The 16,490-nt window shown below is 49.3% G+C and overlaps 1 protein-coding gene across 2 annotated transcripts in view; it reads left to right on the top strand.

Annotated features, from left to right (window-relative positions):
- The first annotated feature begins 1,283 nt into the window (after positions 1-1,283).
- The window catches only part of LOC147429051 (Thioredoxin family protein), a 41,653-nt gene continuing 26,446 nt past the window's right edge, over positions 1,284-16,490 (top strand). Inside the window, exons 1-3 of one of the 2 annotated variants that reach the window (XM_086495555.1) lie at positions 1,284-1,535; positions 1,921-1,959; positions 2,046-2,166. In XM_086495555.1, coding sequence (XP_086351681.1) covers positions 1,329-1,535; positions 1,921-1,959; positions 2,046-2,166 — 367 coding nt within the window. In that variant the 5' untranslated portion in view covers positions 1,284-1,328. The remainder of the gene's footprint in view (positions 1,536-1,920; positions 1,960-2,045; positions 2,167-16,490) is intronic. The other variant, XM_086495554.1, reaches the window with a different exon arrangement.

Raw genomic sequence — 16,490 nt, 5'->3', positions numbered from 1 at the left:
TGATCATATCCTTACTAGAGAAGATACCAACAAGGATCAAATGTCAAAAGTGTATTACATATACATTTTTGTAGAGACAATTTGTAGGCATGCTTCTAATAACAATTCCCTAAGTTTGAGAGAGAGAGAGAGAGAGAGAGAGAGAGAGAGAGAGAGAGAGAGAGAGAGAGAAAGAAGTTGCTAGTTCTTATGGGCCTCCATTTGCCCATCAAAAGAGAAAGATTGATGGAGGGAGATAGGGAGGGTGATCGGGGGGGGTGAACGCCAGTATGCATGTGTGTGCGTGTGCGTGAGTGTAAGAGTAGGAGGGAGAGAGAGAGAGAGAGAGAGAGAGAGAGAGAGAGAGAGAGAGAAAATAGTGGTAGCTTCTTAAGGGTTTAAATTTTCCCATAGGGAGAGAAAGATTGATGGAGGGAGATAAAGAGGGTAATTGAGGGTTGTACGTCGACACGTGTGTGTGTGTGTGTGTGTGTGTGAGAGAGAGAGAGAGAGAGAGAGAGAGAGAGAGAGAGAGAGAGAGAGAGAGAGAGAGAGAGAGAAGTTGCTAGTTCTTATGGGCCTCCATTTGCCCATCAAAAGAGAAAGATTGATGGAGGGAGATAGGGAGGGTGATCAGGGGGGTGAACGCCAGTATGCATGTGTGTGTGCGTGAGTGTAAGAGTAGGAGAGAGAGAGAGAGAGAGAGAGAGAGAGAGAGAGAGAGAGAGAGAAAATAGTGGTAGCTTCTTAAGGGTTTAAATTTTCCCATAGGGAGAGAAAGATTGATGGAGGGAGATAAAGAGGATAATTGAGGGTTGTACGTCGGCACGTGTGTGTGTGTGTGTGTGTGTGAGAGAGAGAGAGAGAGAGAGAGAGAGGTGTTTTAATATTATACGAGCCCACTAAGAGATCAAATCTCTAGCCTAACAAGTTCTTAATGTAAAAGTTGGTTTTTAAGAGGGAATTTTTATAATCAATTCACCACAGTCAATGGTTATTATAGTTTCCTCTTATTATTCACTGAGAGAGATCTCAAAGATCTACTTGACAAGTCTCGACCTCAAAACTCTGTGCATGTGTGTGTGAGAGTGAGCGAGAGAGAGAAGAAGAAGAGATTTTTTTTTTTGATACGACTATATATTTAAGATCTACTTAACGAATTTGTTCTCAAGATCTGATGTGTGAGAGAGAGAGAGAGAGAGAGAGAGAGAATTGTCATCTTCTTGAAATGATCCACTCTCTCTATAAATGTGCATACGAACACACCTACAAAAGTGGGTTCAGATGATCAATCCGCACCTCAATTCCATTGAAACCTACGAAATGTTATTTATTACCAAGCCAACAGTATGGAAGCTCTCTTTACTGCAAACGCTTGCAAGCCAGCTCTCCATCCTCATCACCGCCATCATCCGCTCCAACGCACTCGAAGCTATGGACGCACGACAGCGCTGCGGACACGCGTTTGCGTTGCGCAAGCGGGCGATTCCTCTCCCACCTCGGCCCAACGGCAGAGCCTTCTCTCTTTCCTCTGCCCGCTCCTCAAACTTGTTGGGGTTTGTTCTTTTCCCTCTTTTTTCTTTCGTGAATCAGAACCGGAGCTCAAGCTAAAATGATGGCAAGGATGCACCTCTATGCTACCTAGCTGAGAGGCTGAGAGAGAGAGAGAGAGAGAGAGAGAGAGAGAGAGAGAGAGAGAGAGAGATAGATAGATAGATAGTTTTACTGTGACCAATCTCCGACTCATTTATGATTGTTAGAGGGAAATTTGAAGCTTTTTTTTCAATTCAAAGTAGTTTTTCCTACTTGATGAGTCCAAAAGTATTTATATCTATACTATAAACAATCCAAACAGTCCGGCATTTTCAGCAACATTCTATGTGATTCGTTCTCAGCTAGTTTGGCAGCCAAAACTATTAAGTGCTTATTTGTTTTGTGAAGGGTACTGATCCATCAGCGCCTCGCAATGATTTTTTTGAGGTATTGTTTTCCAGCCTTTTTTTCTTTTGTAAGCATAATCTCTGTGATAGTATATGTCATATCTCATGCTCTATGCAATCTTATAGAGGACAACATCAGGTATCTCCTCATTAGCACGCTTTCCTTGGGGCTCAAGGGTCTTGTCAGATATTGCTGAACTTTCAAAGACCCGGGAAGTGGCGCAACCTCTTCAGCTTTACGAATTTGGTAAATTTTACATTTTTATGGTGCAAGTTGTTATGCTTTGCAGATGGTTAGTAGGGGATTCTCCACTTAAAAATAATAAATCGAATTAGTTGGTATTGTGCTAATCCTTTCTATCTTTTGTGGTGCGTTTGCCCTATCAGCTACCTCATTTTTGTGATAAATTTTCCGATTTAATACTTCTTTTAGTGCCAGGCTTCATTATGGTTGAGTCTGCCCTTGATCTCCGGAGTCATGACAAAAACTCAGCATGGTGAACTTTGTGTTGATGTATGCTCATGTATGTGTGCGTGCCGTACGTATTGTGTCGGGAGCATATGTTAGTAGGGATGTCGTGGTATTTAGTCAATATATTATGCATAATAGAGTCTTGTGGGTGAGTCTATACCTTGCACTTTCCTTTAAGGGTGAATTTGAGCTTATCCAAGATTCATCTAGGTATGTAGCGGAAGAGAATAAGGATTTGCTCGGATCTAGTACTCTGCACACAAACACAAGGGACACTTCACTTGAAAGAACTGAAATGAACTAAAAGAAAGAGAGAGAAAAGAGACGACGCAGGGATGTCGGGTCCCAACCCTCAAGGGCCCCCTTGCTCTGTTGCCAGAGCAAGTACTTTTTTTTTTTCCGAGAAAAAGATCCTTCTATTAGTTAATGAAAACTGCCCATAGGGCTACAACCACCTCTGCAAGAGAGGGCTACAACAAACATGATGGGGAGACTCTCCCAATGAAAAAACAACATGTATACAATGAGGCTAAATCAAGAGATGGGAGGAGGGAAGAGCCACACAGGTGGACGGTAGTGCCATCTGAGCACATCCTGGACTATGGTGTAGAAAGGCCCAGGGCGCTTGAGTCGAAGGAAAGCCTCGCGGCGCTCCCGCATGCGGTCGGAGCTGCCCTGTAGTCCCTCAAGCTGTCCTCTGAGAGTATGGATCAGCTCTAGCCAAAAGTCACAAACAGTCTCTGCTGGTGGCACAGGGCGAGCCTCAAAGATGAGGAAACAGCGGGCCCGCCAGATGAACCAAAGTGTCAGGCCACTGATGAGCTCCCAACACTCCTCTCTCACTGCACCACTCCTGTGGAGTAAGCTCTATAGCAGGTTGGAGTGTAGGTCGCCCCTCCTGCATCACTATCATCCTGCTAGTGGAAGATAGCTCAAACTGAAGCGCCGGGCCTGTGAAGGTGGACCAAGTCGCTGCCCCCCAAGTGTACTGTCGAGCCGTGGAGAGAGCAGGCATCAGCCGAAGAACTCGTAGCCACACCTGCTGGGCCGAGTCCCAAAGACAGTGACGCTGACTCTCCACCAAATGGTCACAAGCTGCACATGCGGCCGAGAGACCACTATGCACTAGCCAGCTCCCTACTGCTGTAGCTCTGTGTGCGACCAGCAACTGAAACAAGGTGACTCGCCTCGGTTGTCTGGAGTCCCACAACCTCTCCCAAAAGGCTGCCAAGAACTCGACTGTGAGACCCTCCTCCTGCCAATGACGTGCTGTAGCGGGGCAGGCCTCTCTCTCTGTGCTGCTAGTATATGACGTCCCAGTCGAACAATGTACTGAAAGAACGGGACTCCTGGGTGGTCTGCAGAAGAGAAGGGGTCCCTCCATAGCCACTCACCAGGATCCCAGTGTACTCGTGCCAGTGGACAACACTCCCAAGCCCACAGTCTCCAGTGTCCAGTGTCAAGAGCTGTTGGGTCAGGGTTTATGACGCAAGTCTTCCCACAGATGCCCACTACTTGGATCCTCTGAAAACAACACTCTGCTACCTGCGGGGCCTCTACTGCAACTCGTTGTAGTCGTCCCCCACCCTGAAGCTCGAAGAACAGGGCTAGGACAGTCTCTGAGCAGGCCCTGACTGAGATGAGAACCTCCAGTCGTGTGAAGGCTCCCATCCACCGGGGTGCTACTGGCTCAAGAGTAATGAGCCACTTAGTTGGAACCGACTCTGAGATGTCCTGACACATGCTTTGCACCCCTCTCATGCCCTGTAGCTGGAGCCCCTGCACCTCCTCTGACAAACCTGTGAACTCTAGCCAGTCACCTAGAGAGTGCGCTGGACCCGCTGCCATGGGACCCCAGGAAACATGATGCCGACTACCAACCAAGTGGCCTCTCTGAGTGCTAACCATGGGGTTCCAGACGAGGGGCTGCCGTAGGCGCTCCTCCGTGCACGTCGGTTGTCTCTGCTCCAAGCCACGCCGTAAGAGCTCCCAAGATCGAAGCAAACTCACAGTGAAGCGGTCCTCTAGTCTCCTGCTCAAACCAACTCTGCGCATCTCTGTAAAGATCCATATGGTCGAAGGTTGCCAAGGGCCTCTTGACTGAGGCACCCTAGCACGAAGCCGCTGTAGCAAGAACTCCTTCCAGGGCTCCTCACCTGGAAGAAGTCCTCTAACGATGAACTTCCCAAGAAGGGCTCTGCTCTACTGTGTTGGATCAATGATCTCAAGCCCTCCCTGAGAACAAGGAAGCGTGATGACATGCCAAGCCACCTTGGCTCGGGCTATCTGAGTGTCACGTCCTGACCAAAGGAAGTTCCTGATCGGCCTCTCTACCTGGTTGATACAAGAACTCGAGAAGATCCAGTAGGGAGTGATGTACCACATAGTCACCAAGAACACCTGGTTGGAAACTACTACTCTGCCAGCCAAAGAAAGTCGTGCTGAGCTCCAATGTAACAACTTTCTCCTAATAGACAAGAGAAGGGGAGCAATCTGCTGCTCGGGAGACAAGTCCAAACCAACCTGACAACCCAAGTACCGAACTGTAGTCCCTGGGGGAATCCACCTGAAACCCTCTCCTGGCATCCAATATGGCACATGAGCACTACCAACCGAGAAAGCCAGAAAGCCACTGTCTTTCTCCAGTTGATCAGTGCGCCCGATGCACAACAGAAGGTCTCCAAAGCCTGCTCACATCTGTGAAGGTTGGCCTCCTGGCCATCTAAGTACAAGGCTAAGTCGTTGGCAAACTCAGCGTCCAGTAGCTCATCTCCCCAAATAGGGAGTGCTAAGCCTCGTAGACCAACCTGCTGTGACACCAAAAACCTACTCATCGCCTCCGCATAGAACAGAAAGAGGAAGGGGGCAAGAGGACAGCCTTGTCTGACCTAGCGTGTAAGCATGAAGCGATCACCTCTACCTCCTGCCAAAAGTACCTGACTGTGAGCCTGTCTGTACAAGGCTGACACCCCTCTGATCCAAGCATCTGAGAAGCCCATCCTGCGTAGAGTGCCCTCTAGAAAGTCCCAGTCAACTCTGTCGTATGCCTTCTCAAAATCGAGAAGAAGAATCACGAGGTCCTCACCACGGAGCCGTGCCATGGCAGAAGCCTCCCAAAAAGTAAAGATGTTGTCAAGGATACTGCGTTCCTTTACAAAACGTGTCTGGGTCCCATGTATAAGGCTCTCTAGAAGTGGCTGAATCCTCAAACTCAGAGCCTTGGCAAGAATTTTGCTTAGTTGATGATGGTGATGGGGCGCCACTGTCGAATCTCATCCAAGGAGCCACCCTCCTTGGGAATGAGGTAGATCAGGTCCTCACTCATGCTGTCAGGCATCACTCCTGTGTGCAAAATGTACTGAAAAGCACTACAGAGATCTGGGCCAAGTAGGTCCCAATACTCCAAGAAAAAGCTGGGAGTCAACCCATCCTCACCTGGGCAGCTACCACGGGGGAGGGCCCTAAGAGCCGTGTGCAGCTCCCGAAGCTGAAGTGGCATCTCTAGCCTCTGACGCATCTCCTCAGTCACAAGACAAGGCATCTGTGCCCAAACCTGCTCCCTGCATGCATCGTGCCGCTCTGACTGGGGCTCTGCAGACAATAACTCACGGTAGAAGTCAGTAGCAACTGCACGCATATCCTCGGGCTCAAAAGCAACTGACCTGTCGGGCCTCCTCAGCTGACTAACCTTGGCATGCGAGTGCCGAGGTCCCACTGTCTCAAAGAAAGCACCAGTCACTCTGTCGCCCACTTGAGTCCACTGAGATGCCTGTCGGTGGAAAGCAGGAGAATCCTGCCTGTCCATGCCCTCTGTCCAGAGAGCCTCTATCCTCTCTCTGAGTGTTGAGTCCAACAAGACCCTCTCTGGGATGCGAAGCATCGTGCTCCCACTCCTCTGCCTATCTGCCACTGTGAGGATTACTGGTGCATGGTCCGAGGAGGAGGTCCCTGCCAGGATGCCCACTGACCCTCCCAAGTCACTGAAGTGGTCACTAGTGTAGAAGCGATCTATCCGCGATAGATTCACTCCTCCCACTCTGCAGTCCGATCGAGAGAAGGCAAGACTGTCTGGGGGCCTCACAAAACCAGAGTGCTGCCACGCATCCGAGACCCTCAGAGTCATACAAAACCTCTCCCAAGCTGTCAACTCGACTCCATGCACATTAGCATGGCTGCCACCAATCCTGTCAGAAGGGTTCTCCAACATGGTGAAGTCCCCTCCTATGCACCAATGGTCTGCCTGTGGCAGAGACAACAATCTGTGACCAAAACTCTGCACGAGCACTCGCCACATTGGGCGCATAGATGTTCAGGAAACCCACTAGGTCACCCTGAACCTGCATAGTAATCCACTGAGCTCTGCCTGGCACAATAATCGCTTTGCCCACAATGGCTTGCTGCAATGAGTCCGCAATAGTCATACATACCCCTGCCTCCAGGTCCAAAAGCAGCTGACCAAAAAGTATCATATCGTCCACGGAAAAGCTTACCACATCGCCGAATGCGGCTCTCACACAGATGGTGCTCCTGAAGCATAAGGAGATCAATCTCTCCTCCCACAAGGCAACGCTGAAGCTCCTGACGCAATCGGCACCGCTGACGCTGAAACTGGGGCCCACCTAGTCCCTGCACGTTCCATGAGACAATCCTCATGGGAAGCGAGAGAGAACAGATGCTGCCGCAGTAGCTAGATGGGCTATTTTCGAGGCTGGCTTGGATGGGGAGTAATCCGCATCCGAGCGTCCTCTAGATAGGCGTGATTGCAATGAGTGCCTAGCCCAAGCCCAAGCAGAGCGAGCCGTGCGTAAAGCAACCTCCTCTGTCCAGGAGTCCTCATGAATGTATACATAGCATGGCAAGCACTGTGTATCAACAAAGAAGTAAACCACAATGTGCCTACATCTTGCTGAGTCTGGGGGTGCCACCGCAAACTTGGCCAATGGCCACAAAGTCTGTAGCATGTCTGTAACTCGTAGTTCTCCCATGTGGTGAGAGAACTCTAGGACCTGTGTGTGCAACCATCCCAACACTGAGTCGAGAGTCCACTCTATCTGGGCCCTGCCGCAAAGGGGGAAGGAGAAACCAACTGCTGAGTCCAAGGCCTCTGTCCGCGTAGCGGCAAGGAACAGAGCATGGATCCTGAAGCAGGCTGCCTCATGGTCTGCTGAGGGATCACTGAGAAAACGAGTGAAGCCGTAGTCGAAGAAGTCCCATCGACGTCGGATGTCAATGCTCGTCAGACCATGAGGGATAGCTGCAAGGGAAGATGTCTGTACCTGCAGAGGGGGCCGTAAGAAAGGTTGACCCTCTCTCGCTAGGCGACTCGTGGCAAAGGCGCTGCCAAGAGATCTTCTGTTCGTCGGAGAAGGCCGTGCCCCCTGGGTCGACTGTGGAACTGGAGTAGGAGGGGGGGGAGAAGGAGCTAGGGGAAGCGGTGGAGAAGAGGGGCAGGAGGGGGCGACAGAGGTAGAGGGGCGAGGTGAAGAGGCGGCGGAAGCAGAAGGCGAGGGGGAGGATGAGAGAGAGGGGGGGGGAACTCTGGGGGGGGAGAGGCTGTCGAGGGTGAAGTTGGGGTGGGGGCTGGAGCAGGGACCTCCTCCTGCTCAAGAGGACCAAAGCGGTTCCCCGTGGGAACGCACTGCTGCTGAGTAGGCGCCTGAGAACCACTCTGAGTGCCAGGCTGACGCTGTGGCCCCTGTCGTCGTCTACCACGGGCCTGCTGCCATCCCTCCTCTGTTGGAGCCCCAGGCTCAGAGGGTGGCTCTGCATGTGTGCGCTGTCTCTATCTGTGGCTGTTGGCCAGCCCTGGCAGGCTGGGGCTGAGGCTGCGGTGTAGGTCGAGGCCTCCTCCGTGGACAGGCCTTCGCTAGCTGGTCCATCTATCGACAAATGAAGCATTGGTTCGGGAGGCCCGAATACTCCACACTCTGTCTAAACCAACCCCCACTCACCTGAGGCAAAAGAATAACCTTCGGGAGCGTGTGAGTGTCTCTGACCAAAACTAGAACTGAGGGAATGCCAGCTGCCTTGGCAGCTACTGAGGCTGCTGTACGAGGTGTCTCTAGGACAGTCCCAATGGCTGAGCCGATCTTGGATAGAAGTGGTAAGTACTCCCTCGGCAAACCCGGAAAGCAGACCGAGATGGGGATGTCTGCCTCCTCTACTAGAACATCCGAAGCAGGGTCAAAACCATGTCTCCACTGTCGAAAGTGGGCACGTGCTGCTCGGATGGTCAGTGGACTCATGGCGGTGACCTTGGACGCCATCTCGGAGGTCTCAAACTCGATCTGATAGTAACACCGTCGGAGAATCTGTACGTCCAAGATCTTGTCCACCTCTGCGAGAAGGCGGGCCTGGAGAAGGTCACGCAGCTCTCCTCTGCTAGGTCGGGTGCGGAGAATCTTGCAGATGACTGAAGTCGCCTGCGATCGCTCTACCTCTGCGGCTAGGCTCGCTTGCTTTGTTGGCGAAAGAGCAAGTCAAATGGTGGGCTCAGCGGGGTCGGGCGAGTCCCTCTGTGGCGAAGCTGGAGCCTCCATCTGTGTCTACTTCTGTGGCCTAAGAAAAGGGCGGCGGGAGGATTCTGCAACTGGGCGCGCCGAGTACTGCCCCCAAAAGAAAACTCAGTGCTGCAGGAGCCGAATTGCAGGAAGCTACCGGGAAGAAAGAAAGCAGGCGGGCAGGGGGGGGGGGGGGGTGTGCGGGGGCGGCAAAGGCGGGAGTATTGTCGGTAGCGGGCGGGGGCGGCAGTGGCGGGGGCGAAGGGGATGGTGGCGCGAAAGGCTGCAGCAGGGGGGGGCAGCACACGGACGAGCAGGGGAGGCGAGAGGGCAGGCAAGGACAGCGGGGGCAGGCGGGCAGCGCTGGGGGGGGGGGGGGGATGGCGCAGCGGGGGGGGGAACAACAACAGCGAGCTCTCGTCTATTTCATCGAGCAAGTACTTTCTTTATTCTTGCACAATGCTGATACAATGACTAAATGCTGAGATGCTGATGCTAATAAAATACTGATGCTGGGTACTGGGTACTGAGGTAGTGAAGGGGTACTGAGGAACTGAGGCTCTATGTCGAAGACGATGATGTCGACGACTAGGTGCTGATGGTCTATGTTGACGACGATGATGTCGACGACGGGTACTGCTCGTCTATGTCGAAGACAGGGAGGTTTGCGAGGGGTATTGTTGCTCTATGTTGAAGACGATGATGTCGATGACGGGTACTGCTGGTCTATGTCGAAGACGATGATGTCGATGACGACGACGATGCTGACCACGACGGCGACGGCGACCGTCTTGGACGATGTTGCCGTGACGACAACGACGACGCTCTAGGGCTGAAATCTGAAAATGCTAGGGTTGAAAGCTAAGATCACTGGGAATCTACCGGATCGGGTACTGTGCTGCCACCGACGACGATGACCACGATGACTGCTGTTCTAAGGGCTGAAAACTGAAAACGCTGGCTGATCTGTAAGGCTGAAAATTGGCGCTGGTGTAAGGGTTGAAAATGCGGTACTGTGTCGTGGCGATGACGATGTCGACGACGACGATGGTGCCGACAACGACGACGACGATGTCAAGGTTGAAAAACGCCAAGGCTGAAAACTGAAATCTATCGCGATGGATGGCTTTCCGGCGAGGATGTGCTATAGGGAATGTAATTGGGGATGCGACGAGGCTAAAGGGATGGTACTGTTGCAAAAACGTTGATAGCTGATATCTGCTGCAAAAACGCTAGTGCTGCTGGGGTACTCCTGAGAGAGAGACCACCTGTCGGGTGCAACACTAGGTGCACCGCCTTTTGCTGCCTCCTCGGCTTCTATTGAGTGTCCGATGGGTTTCTTTATAGTTTCTTAGCAATTTTCCCTATCTACTTTTGCAACAAAAGTCACTTATTAATAATTAAGTGATAGCAAGAAAAGTTTGTCGTGCTCTCTATTGTGGGTGCTCCTCGGTGCAATATGCATGAAACTTGATTCTAAAAGAATGAAAACAAGCAAACTCAAACGACACAACAGAAGACTCAGAACTCAATGGAACTCGACTAACTCACTAAAAGCAATTTTACCCTCCTTTGCTTTCCCAAAACATAGTTCTCACAAAACTTCAAATCTACTTTCTTTAAAGGTGGTAGAAGTTGCTAAAGTTTAGGCATCTCAAGTGATCTGCTCAATGTGATCCCGTTATTTAGTTTGGCTTTTAGGTATTTATTTTACTTATTTGTCAAAGTCTTGGGTAGGGCAGCTTACTGGGCTTGCTATATAAGCAACCCCTTGCTTCCATTGTATACACATTCAATTATCTATTGCCAAGGTTGATTGGTTTAGGAGACTCTCTCTCTCTCTCTCTCTCTCTCTCTCTCTCTCTCTCTCTCTCTCTCTCTCTCGTGCTCACTCCCCTTGGTCTCTACGCTTCCGCATCGTCGACTTTGACATGGTATCAGAGCGCAAGGCTCGTTGGTCACAAGGGAGGAGAATCGATGCGTAGAGGAGGAGGAGCTCTAAGTTCGTCGAGAAACAGAGCAAGGAGCGTGGAGTTTAAAAACGTTCACAGTACAGCCTTAGTGTGGAGCGTTTTTAAACTCTGGAGCTTTTTTTTTTTGTGTTTTTTTTGCCTATTTGCAATTGTGGAAGGGAAAATGCTCAGGTCTTTGGCGATTTTTAGTGCCGCTGGCGTTTTGAAGTCAAGCAGGCAATTTTGCTACTGGAGGGTACCAACAATAGGCTGCTTCAACGACGCCGAGCCAGGCTCATTCATTGATTGCAGAAGCTCCTCACAACGGGTGTGCAACAAGCAAGGCCCACGACTTGGTGATTGCCTTCATCTACGAGGTAGAGGCAGACTTCTCCCACAGACTTAGCGTTCTTAAGGCATGCTCGACTCTGAGCTCCCACCTACATTGTGAAATGTCCCACCGACGGCGTTCATTGCGTCCTTGTAGTCCTTTGGGGTGCGAAATAGATTGGGCAGTGCACTGTGCTATGAGCGTTTGGGTGATGACAACAAGGACTGCCCACAATTGCATTATAAAATGCTTAAGGCAGTGGGGGGTTCACATGCATGGCATGAGAGACCCAAATGTCAAAGACAAGAGGTGGTTCCCATGGCAACCTCAAGCGATGCCCACAAACCAAAAACAACAAATAGCTATGGATAACGGATGGTCAACCAATCATTTAGCGGCCTATGCACTGGCACGTTCTCAAGGAACCCACAAATTGTTTCGCTCGAGTTTGTGAAGTCAAAAGCAAATGGAGGAGTTCGCTAGAGGACAACGGTAAAGGTAAGTTGGACAAGGATGACAATACCAGTACTCAGTTAGCTGCCTTGGTACCCACGAGGTACGATCACAGTTGTCATGATTGTGATTTGATGCTTTGTTTGGCTCGACAATTGGAAGCCAAAGGCAAAAGCAAGAAATTACTTGAAGACAAGGATAAAAGCAAGTCGGATAGAGATTACGGTAATAAAGATTTGGTAGAGGAGATCGACATGGCACTCGTGGCGGTGGCCACATTGGCCTCGACGTCGGATTTCTAGTCAAATGACAGGTGTCACCACTAGCTTCGACCAGAGAGAGGCTTGTGAGTGGCAGAGGGGCAAGCAATGCTCCTTATAATTAATTTGGACCCTTGTGTTGGAGTTCAAGTTATTGGTGTTTGGACCTGTAGGTCGGAGTTCAAGGCACATGTGTCACAAGACGGGCACCACGTGCCAATAGAAAAGAACAGACTGAACAACTTTAAGCACTTCAAAAAACAACCGAAAGAGAGACGAGACGCGACACGAAGTGGCGGAATCCCACCCCATAGAGTATTGACCCCAAACCTTGGCGCCCCTTTTGGTATTTCTTTATATTGCATCAAACAGTACAAGTCGGTACTCCAGACTCTGCACCTTCTCTAGGAAGCATGCCAGAGAATGAGCCCTAACCTCATATTTAAAGGCCCTTGGCTTGAAAAGTAGTTTGTGTGAAAAGCCTTCGAAACTCAAAAGCTTCTGGTCCAAAAAGCAAAGCCAAAAGCTGTCAGCGTAATCACGGAAATCCGTACAGCCTGCCACGTCATCAGCCAACGCAAAACATGGAAATCCATACAGCCTGCCACGTCATCATGCCAGCGCAATTTTCTGAAATCTGCCATGTCATCAGTTTTTGCGTAAGTTGGCTCCATTCTTTATGCTTTGACACGTGAGCAGTTTGTTACAACATGCATCTGGCAGGGAACCAATCAGACGTCTAAAACACTATGGATGGGCTAGCCAATTTATTGTTGTTGGTCAGATTATGGACAGGATGTGTTCCAACAGTTCATTATCTTGGAGTTTTATATTTTGGACGTGATGTGTTCACAGTTCAAGAATGGGGATTATTGGACGCAGTGTGGTTTACAGTACAAAGTTTCTACAAAGGCAATCGATGCTCAAGATGGCACTACTTTCAAGTACAAAGTTGAGGAGAGCAACACCGAGGTGTATCCAGTTGGTGGCCACTTTTTGGGGTGTCCATGGTAGCTTCTTCATCGACTTGGTTTCACTATTGATGTCCACTATGAGTTGCAAAGAGGGTGTTAAGGTTTATGCATCTCAAGCGAACTGCCCAATGTGATCCCATTTAGTTTGGCTTTTAGGTATTTATTTTATTCATTTGTCAAAGTATAAGTAACCCCTTGCCTCCATTGTATACACATTCAGTTATCTATTGCCAAGGAGACTCTCTCTCTCTGTAAGGTGCAGTGGAATGAATGTTTGCGCTTTGCTCAAGATAGTGCTCCGAATTGTGCTCAAGGTTCCTTTTGTTCTTATGGAAGGTAGAGCCTTCCGTTCTTAATGAGAGAGTGCTATGATCACAAACAAAGTGAATGGACACTGTGCGTGCAAGTATATGAGACTGAGAGATAGAGAGAAGAGAGATACGACACTAGAGACGCTGTAAAACCCTCCTCCGAACCCAAGTGGGTGATAGTGATAGGCGCTTTCTTTGAGGCAGTGGGACCTCGGCATACGCATGCCAAGGTCAGTCAATTGAGGAGGCTCGACGGGTCAGTTGCTTCAGCGCGAGAGGACATGCATGCAGTCGCTATTGACTTTTACCGTGATTTACTGTATGCAGAGCCCCAATCAGAGCGTCAGGATGCATGCAGAGAGCAGGTGTGGGCACAGATGCCTTGTCTTGTGACTGAGGAGATGCGTCAGAGGCTAAAGCTGCCTCTTCAGCTAGAGGAGCTGCACACGACTCTTAGTGCACTCCCCCGTGGTAGCTGATTTGGTGAGGATGGCTTGACCCCTAGCTTTTTCTTGGAGTACTGGGATTTGCTTGGCTCAGATCTTTGTAGTGCTTTTCAGTACATTTTGCACACATGTGAGATGCTTGACAGCATGACTGAGGGCCTGATTTACCTCATTCCCAAGGAGGGTGGCTCCTTGAATGAGATTCAACAGTGGCGCCCCATCACCATCCTCAACTCAGTCTACAAAATTCTTGCCAAGGCTCTGAGTTTGAGGATCTAGCCACTTCTAGAGAGCCTTATACATGGGACTCAGACAGGTTTTGTCAAGGAGCGTAGTATCCTTGGCAACATCTTTACTTTTTGGGAGGCTTTTGCCCTCGCACGGTTCCGAGATGAGGATTTGGTGATTCTTCTTCTCGATTTTGAGGAGGCCTACGACAGAGTTGACTGGGATTTTTTGGAGGGCACTCTACACATGATGGGCTTCTCAGATGCTTGGATCAGAGGGGTGTCAGCTTTGTACAGACGGGCACACAGTCAGGTGCTTTTAGCAGCAGGTAGAGGTGATCGTTTCATGCTCATACGTTTGGTCAGATAGGGCTGCCCTCTTGCCCCCTTCCTCTTTCTGTTCTTGTTAGGTGCAACGGAATGAATGTTTGCGCTTTGCTCAAGATGAGTGCTCCGAACTGTGCTCAAGGTTCCTTTTGTTCTTATGGAAGGTAGAGCCTTCCGTTCTTAATGAGAGAGTGCTACGATCACAAACAAAGTGAATGGACACTGTGCGTGCAAGTGAATGAGACTGAGAGATAGAGAGAAGAGAGATACGACACCAGAGACGTTGTAAAACCCTCCTCCGAAGGCCCCACTCTCGTCGGCGAGAGTGGTCTACTTATGATTGCACAAAGTGGTACAATGTTGATGCATGTGGTTGATGCAAATCTAGGCTATGTCGATGACGACAAGCGGGATGGCGATTTGATGACAATAGGGCTGAAAATGAGATGGTTCTAACTGCTGTCCAAAAACACTAACTGCTGAAATCTGGTGCAGGTGAATTGCTGATTTTTCGGGCCTGTTTTGGGCTGCTGAAAAACGCTGCAATAGCCTGATAAAAACGCTGATGACTGTTGTGTTTTATGGCTGAAAACGCTGCTGTCCTGCTGCGATCTGATGCTGAAAAAACGCCAGGCAACAAGGCCTTCTGGCGATCATGAAAAACGCTAGGTGCAAGGGGGGGCTGCGGTCAAGTATCTGCTGAAAAGGCTAAGGCAAAAGGGGGCTGCTGCGGATGATGCAAAACGCTAGGTCTTGGGTGAGGAAAAACGCCAAGAGGTTCTTGGAGAGTCTTGCTGAGAGAGGGGGGAACCTGTTGCCAATCTGTTGTTCTCCTTGCTCATATGCCATTTAGTGCTAACTTTGGTTTGCTTATATATTTTCTTACCCAAATTGCCCTACCTACTTTTGTTGGAAAGTCACTTAAATTAATAAGTGAAAAATGTCAAAAATAAGGAAAATAGGCTAAATGCATTGGAAAATTCCCCTGATGGAATCTGATGGATTCTGATGGGAATATTGATGATCATGCTGTGTGCAACCAGAGGATATGCATCTATACTAAGTGACTGGGCATGCACGGTCTACGAATAGACTCACAAAAAGTGCCAGATCACTTCTAATCTAGACTGATTGGACTGACGGAAACCTTGTTATGGTGTAGCTTGTCCATGGACACATAGGGTTGGATGTGTCACGTGACATCCCCTCCTTTTCAAAGTGAGGTACTGGTACTGAACTGTATGGCGTCGAGGGAGATCGTCGACAGCATCCGGAATCCTGGAAGGGACTCTTCGCCGGCCCACTCTGTTCTGAGGGTCGTGCGGTACTTGAACTTCATAAAGGTCTGCAACGCTTGCTTCTTTGGGCCGCGCCAAAAGCGACACAAAGTCTTCTGTGGCTCCTTCGATGCTTCAACTTCGTCTAGAGTCGTGCTTCTTCCTTCTTCAAGAATCTCCATGGCTGAAAATTCCTGAAACCATTTCCAACACAAAACCATGAACATACCCATTCCATGTAAAGTGAGTGGAAAAAACCTTTTCTCCTCTAAAGACTGTGCATGCAATGTAAATGAACCATTAGACGGAATGCCAAACCGTTCACCACATACACGCAAACAATGAGATCGAATCTTTCTCTTATGATCTAGAGCAATCAACTGTGGCAATTCACAACGGAAATGCCCATGCTTGGTGCTCATACTTTCATGTGCTAGTTCTACGAATGTGTCATGCCAAGGAAGAGACATGGAATGTGACTTCCTTACATACATAGTTTTTCAGCTTTATACATTCGTGCTCATCCATGAGAGAAACGTGCTCAACATACAATATGTCATGCCTAGGAAAAGGGATCACATAAAGATGTTGACTAAAATACGGGAAACGATCACGAATGAAACACTCGAACAATGCGTGCGTACTAATCATGCGAACACATAATACTTCCTGTGAGGGTTCTTTGGACCTAGGCTCGAGAGCCAAGATCGATCCTTCGTGATTGATCGAATCTGCAACGAGGTTAGTTTCGCTAAAAAAAGCATCAACTAACACATCATCCTTGTGAACAATCACATCTTCTTCATGCAACTCATCATGCTTGTGAGAAATCTCATCTTGATCATGCAAATCATCATGCTTGTCAGAAATCACATCTTGATCATGCAAATCATCATGCTTGTCTTTATCATCCAAATCATCATGCTGATCATTGTCAATCAAATCATCATGCTGCTCATAATCATGCAAATCCTGTGTGTCATGCTTTGGAGAAAAAGAGACCGAGAGTATCCTCGGTGTTGCTAATTGGACTATTTTCTT

Source organism: Adiantum capillus-veneris, chromosome 22 (genome assembly GCF_014529385.1).
Source record: "Adiantum capillus-veneris isolate H3 chromosome 22, ASM1452938v2, whole genome shotgun sequence".
Classification (NCBI taxonomy): Eukaryota; Viridiplantae; Streptophyta; class Polypodiopsida; order Polypodiales; family Pteridaceae; genus Adiantum; species Adiantum capillus-veneris.
Note: the sequence above shows the minus strand (reverse complement) of the source record. Positions and strands in the feature narration are given on the sequence as shown.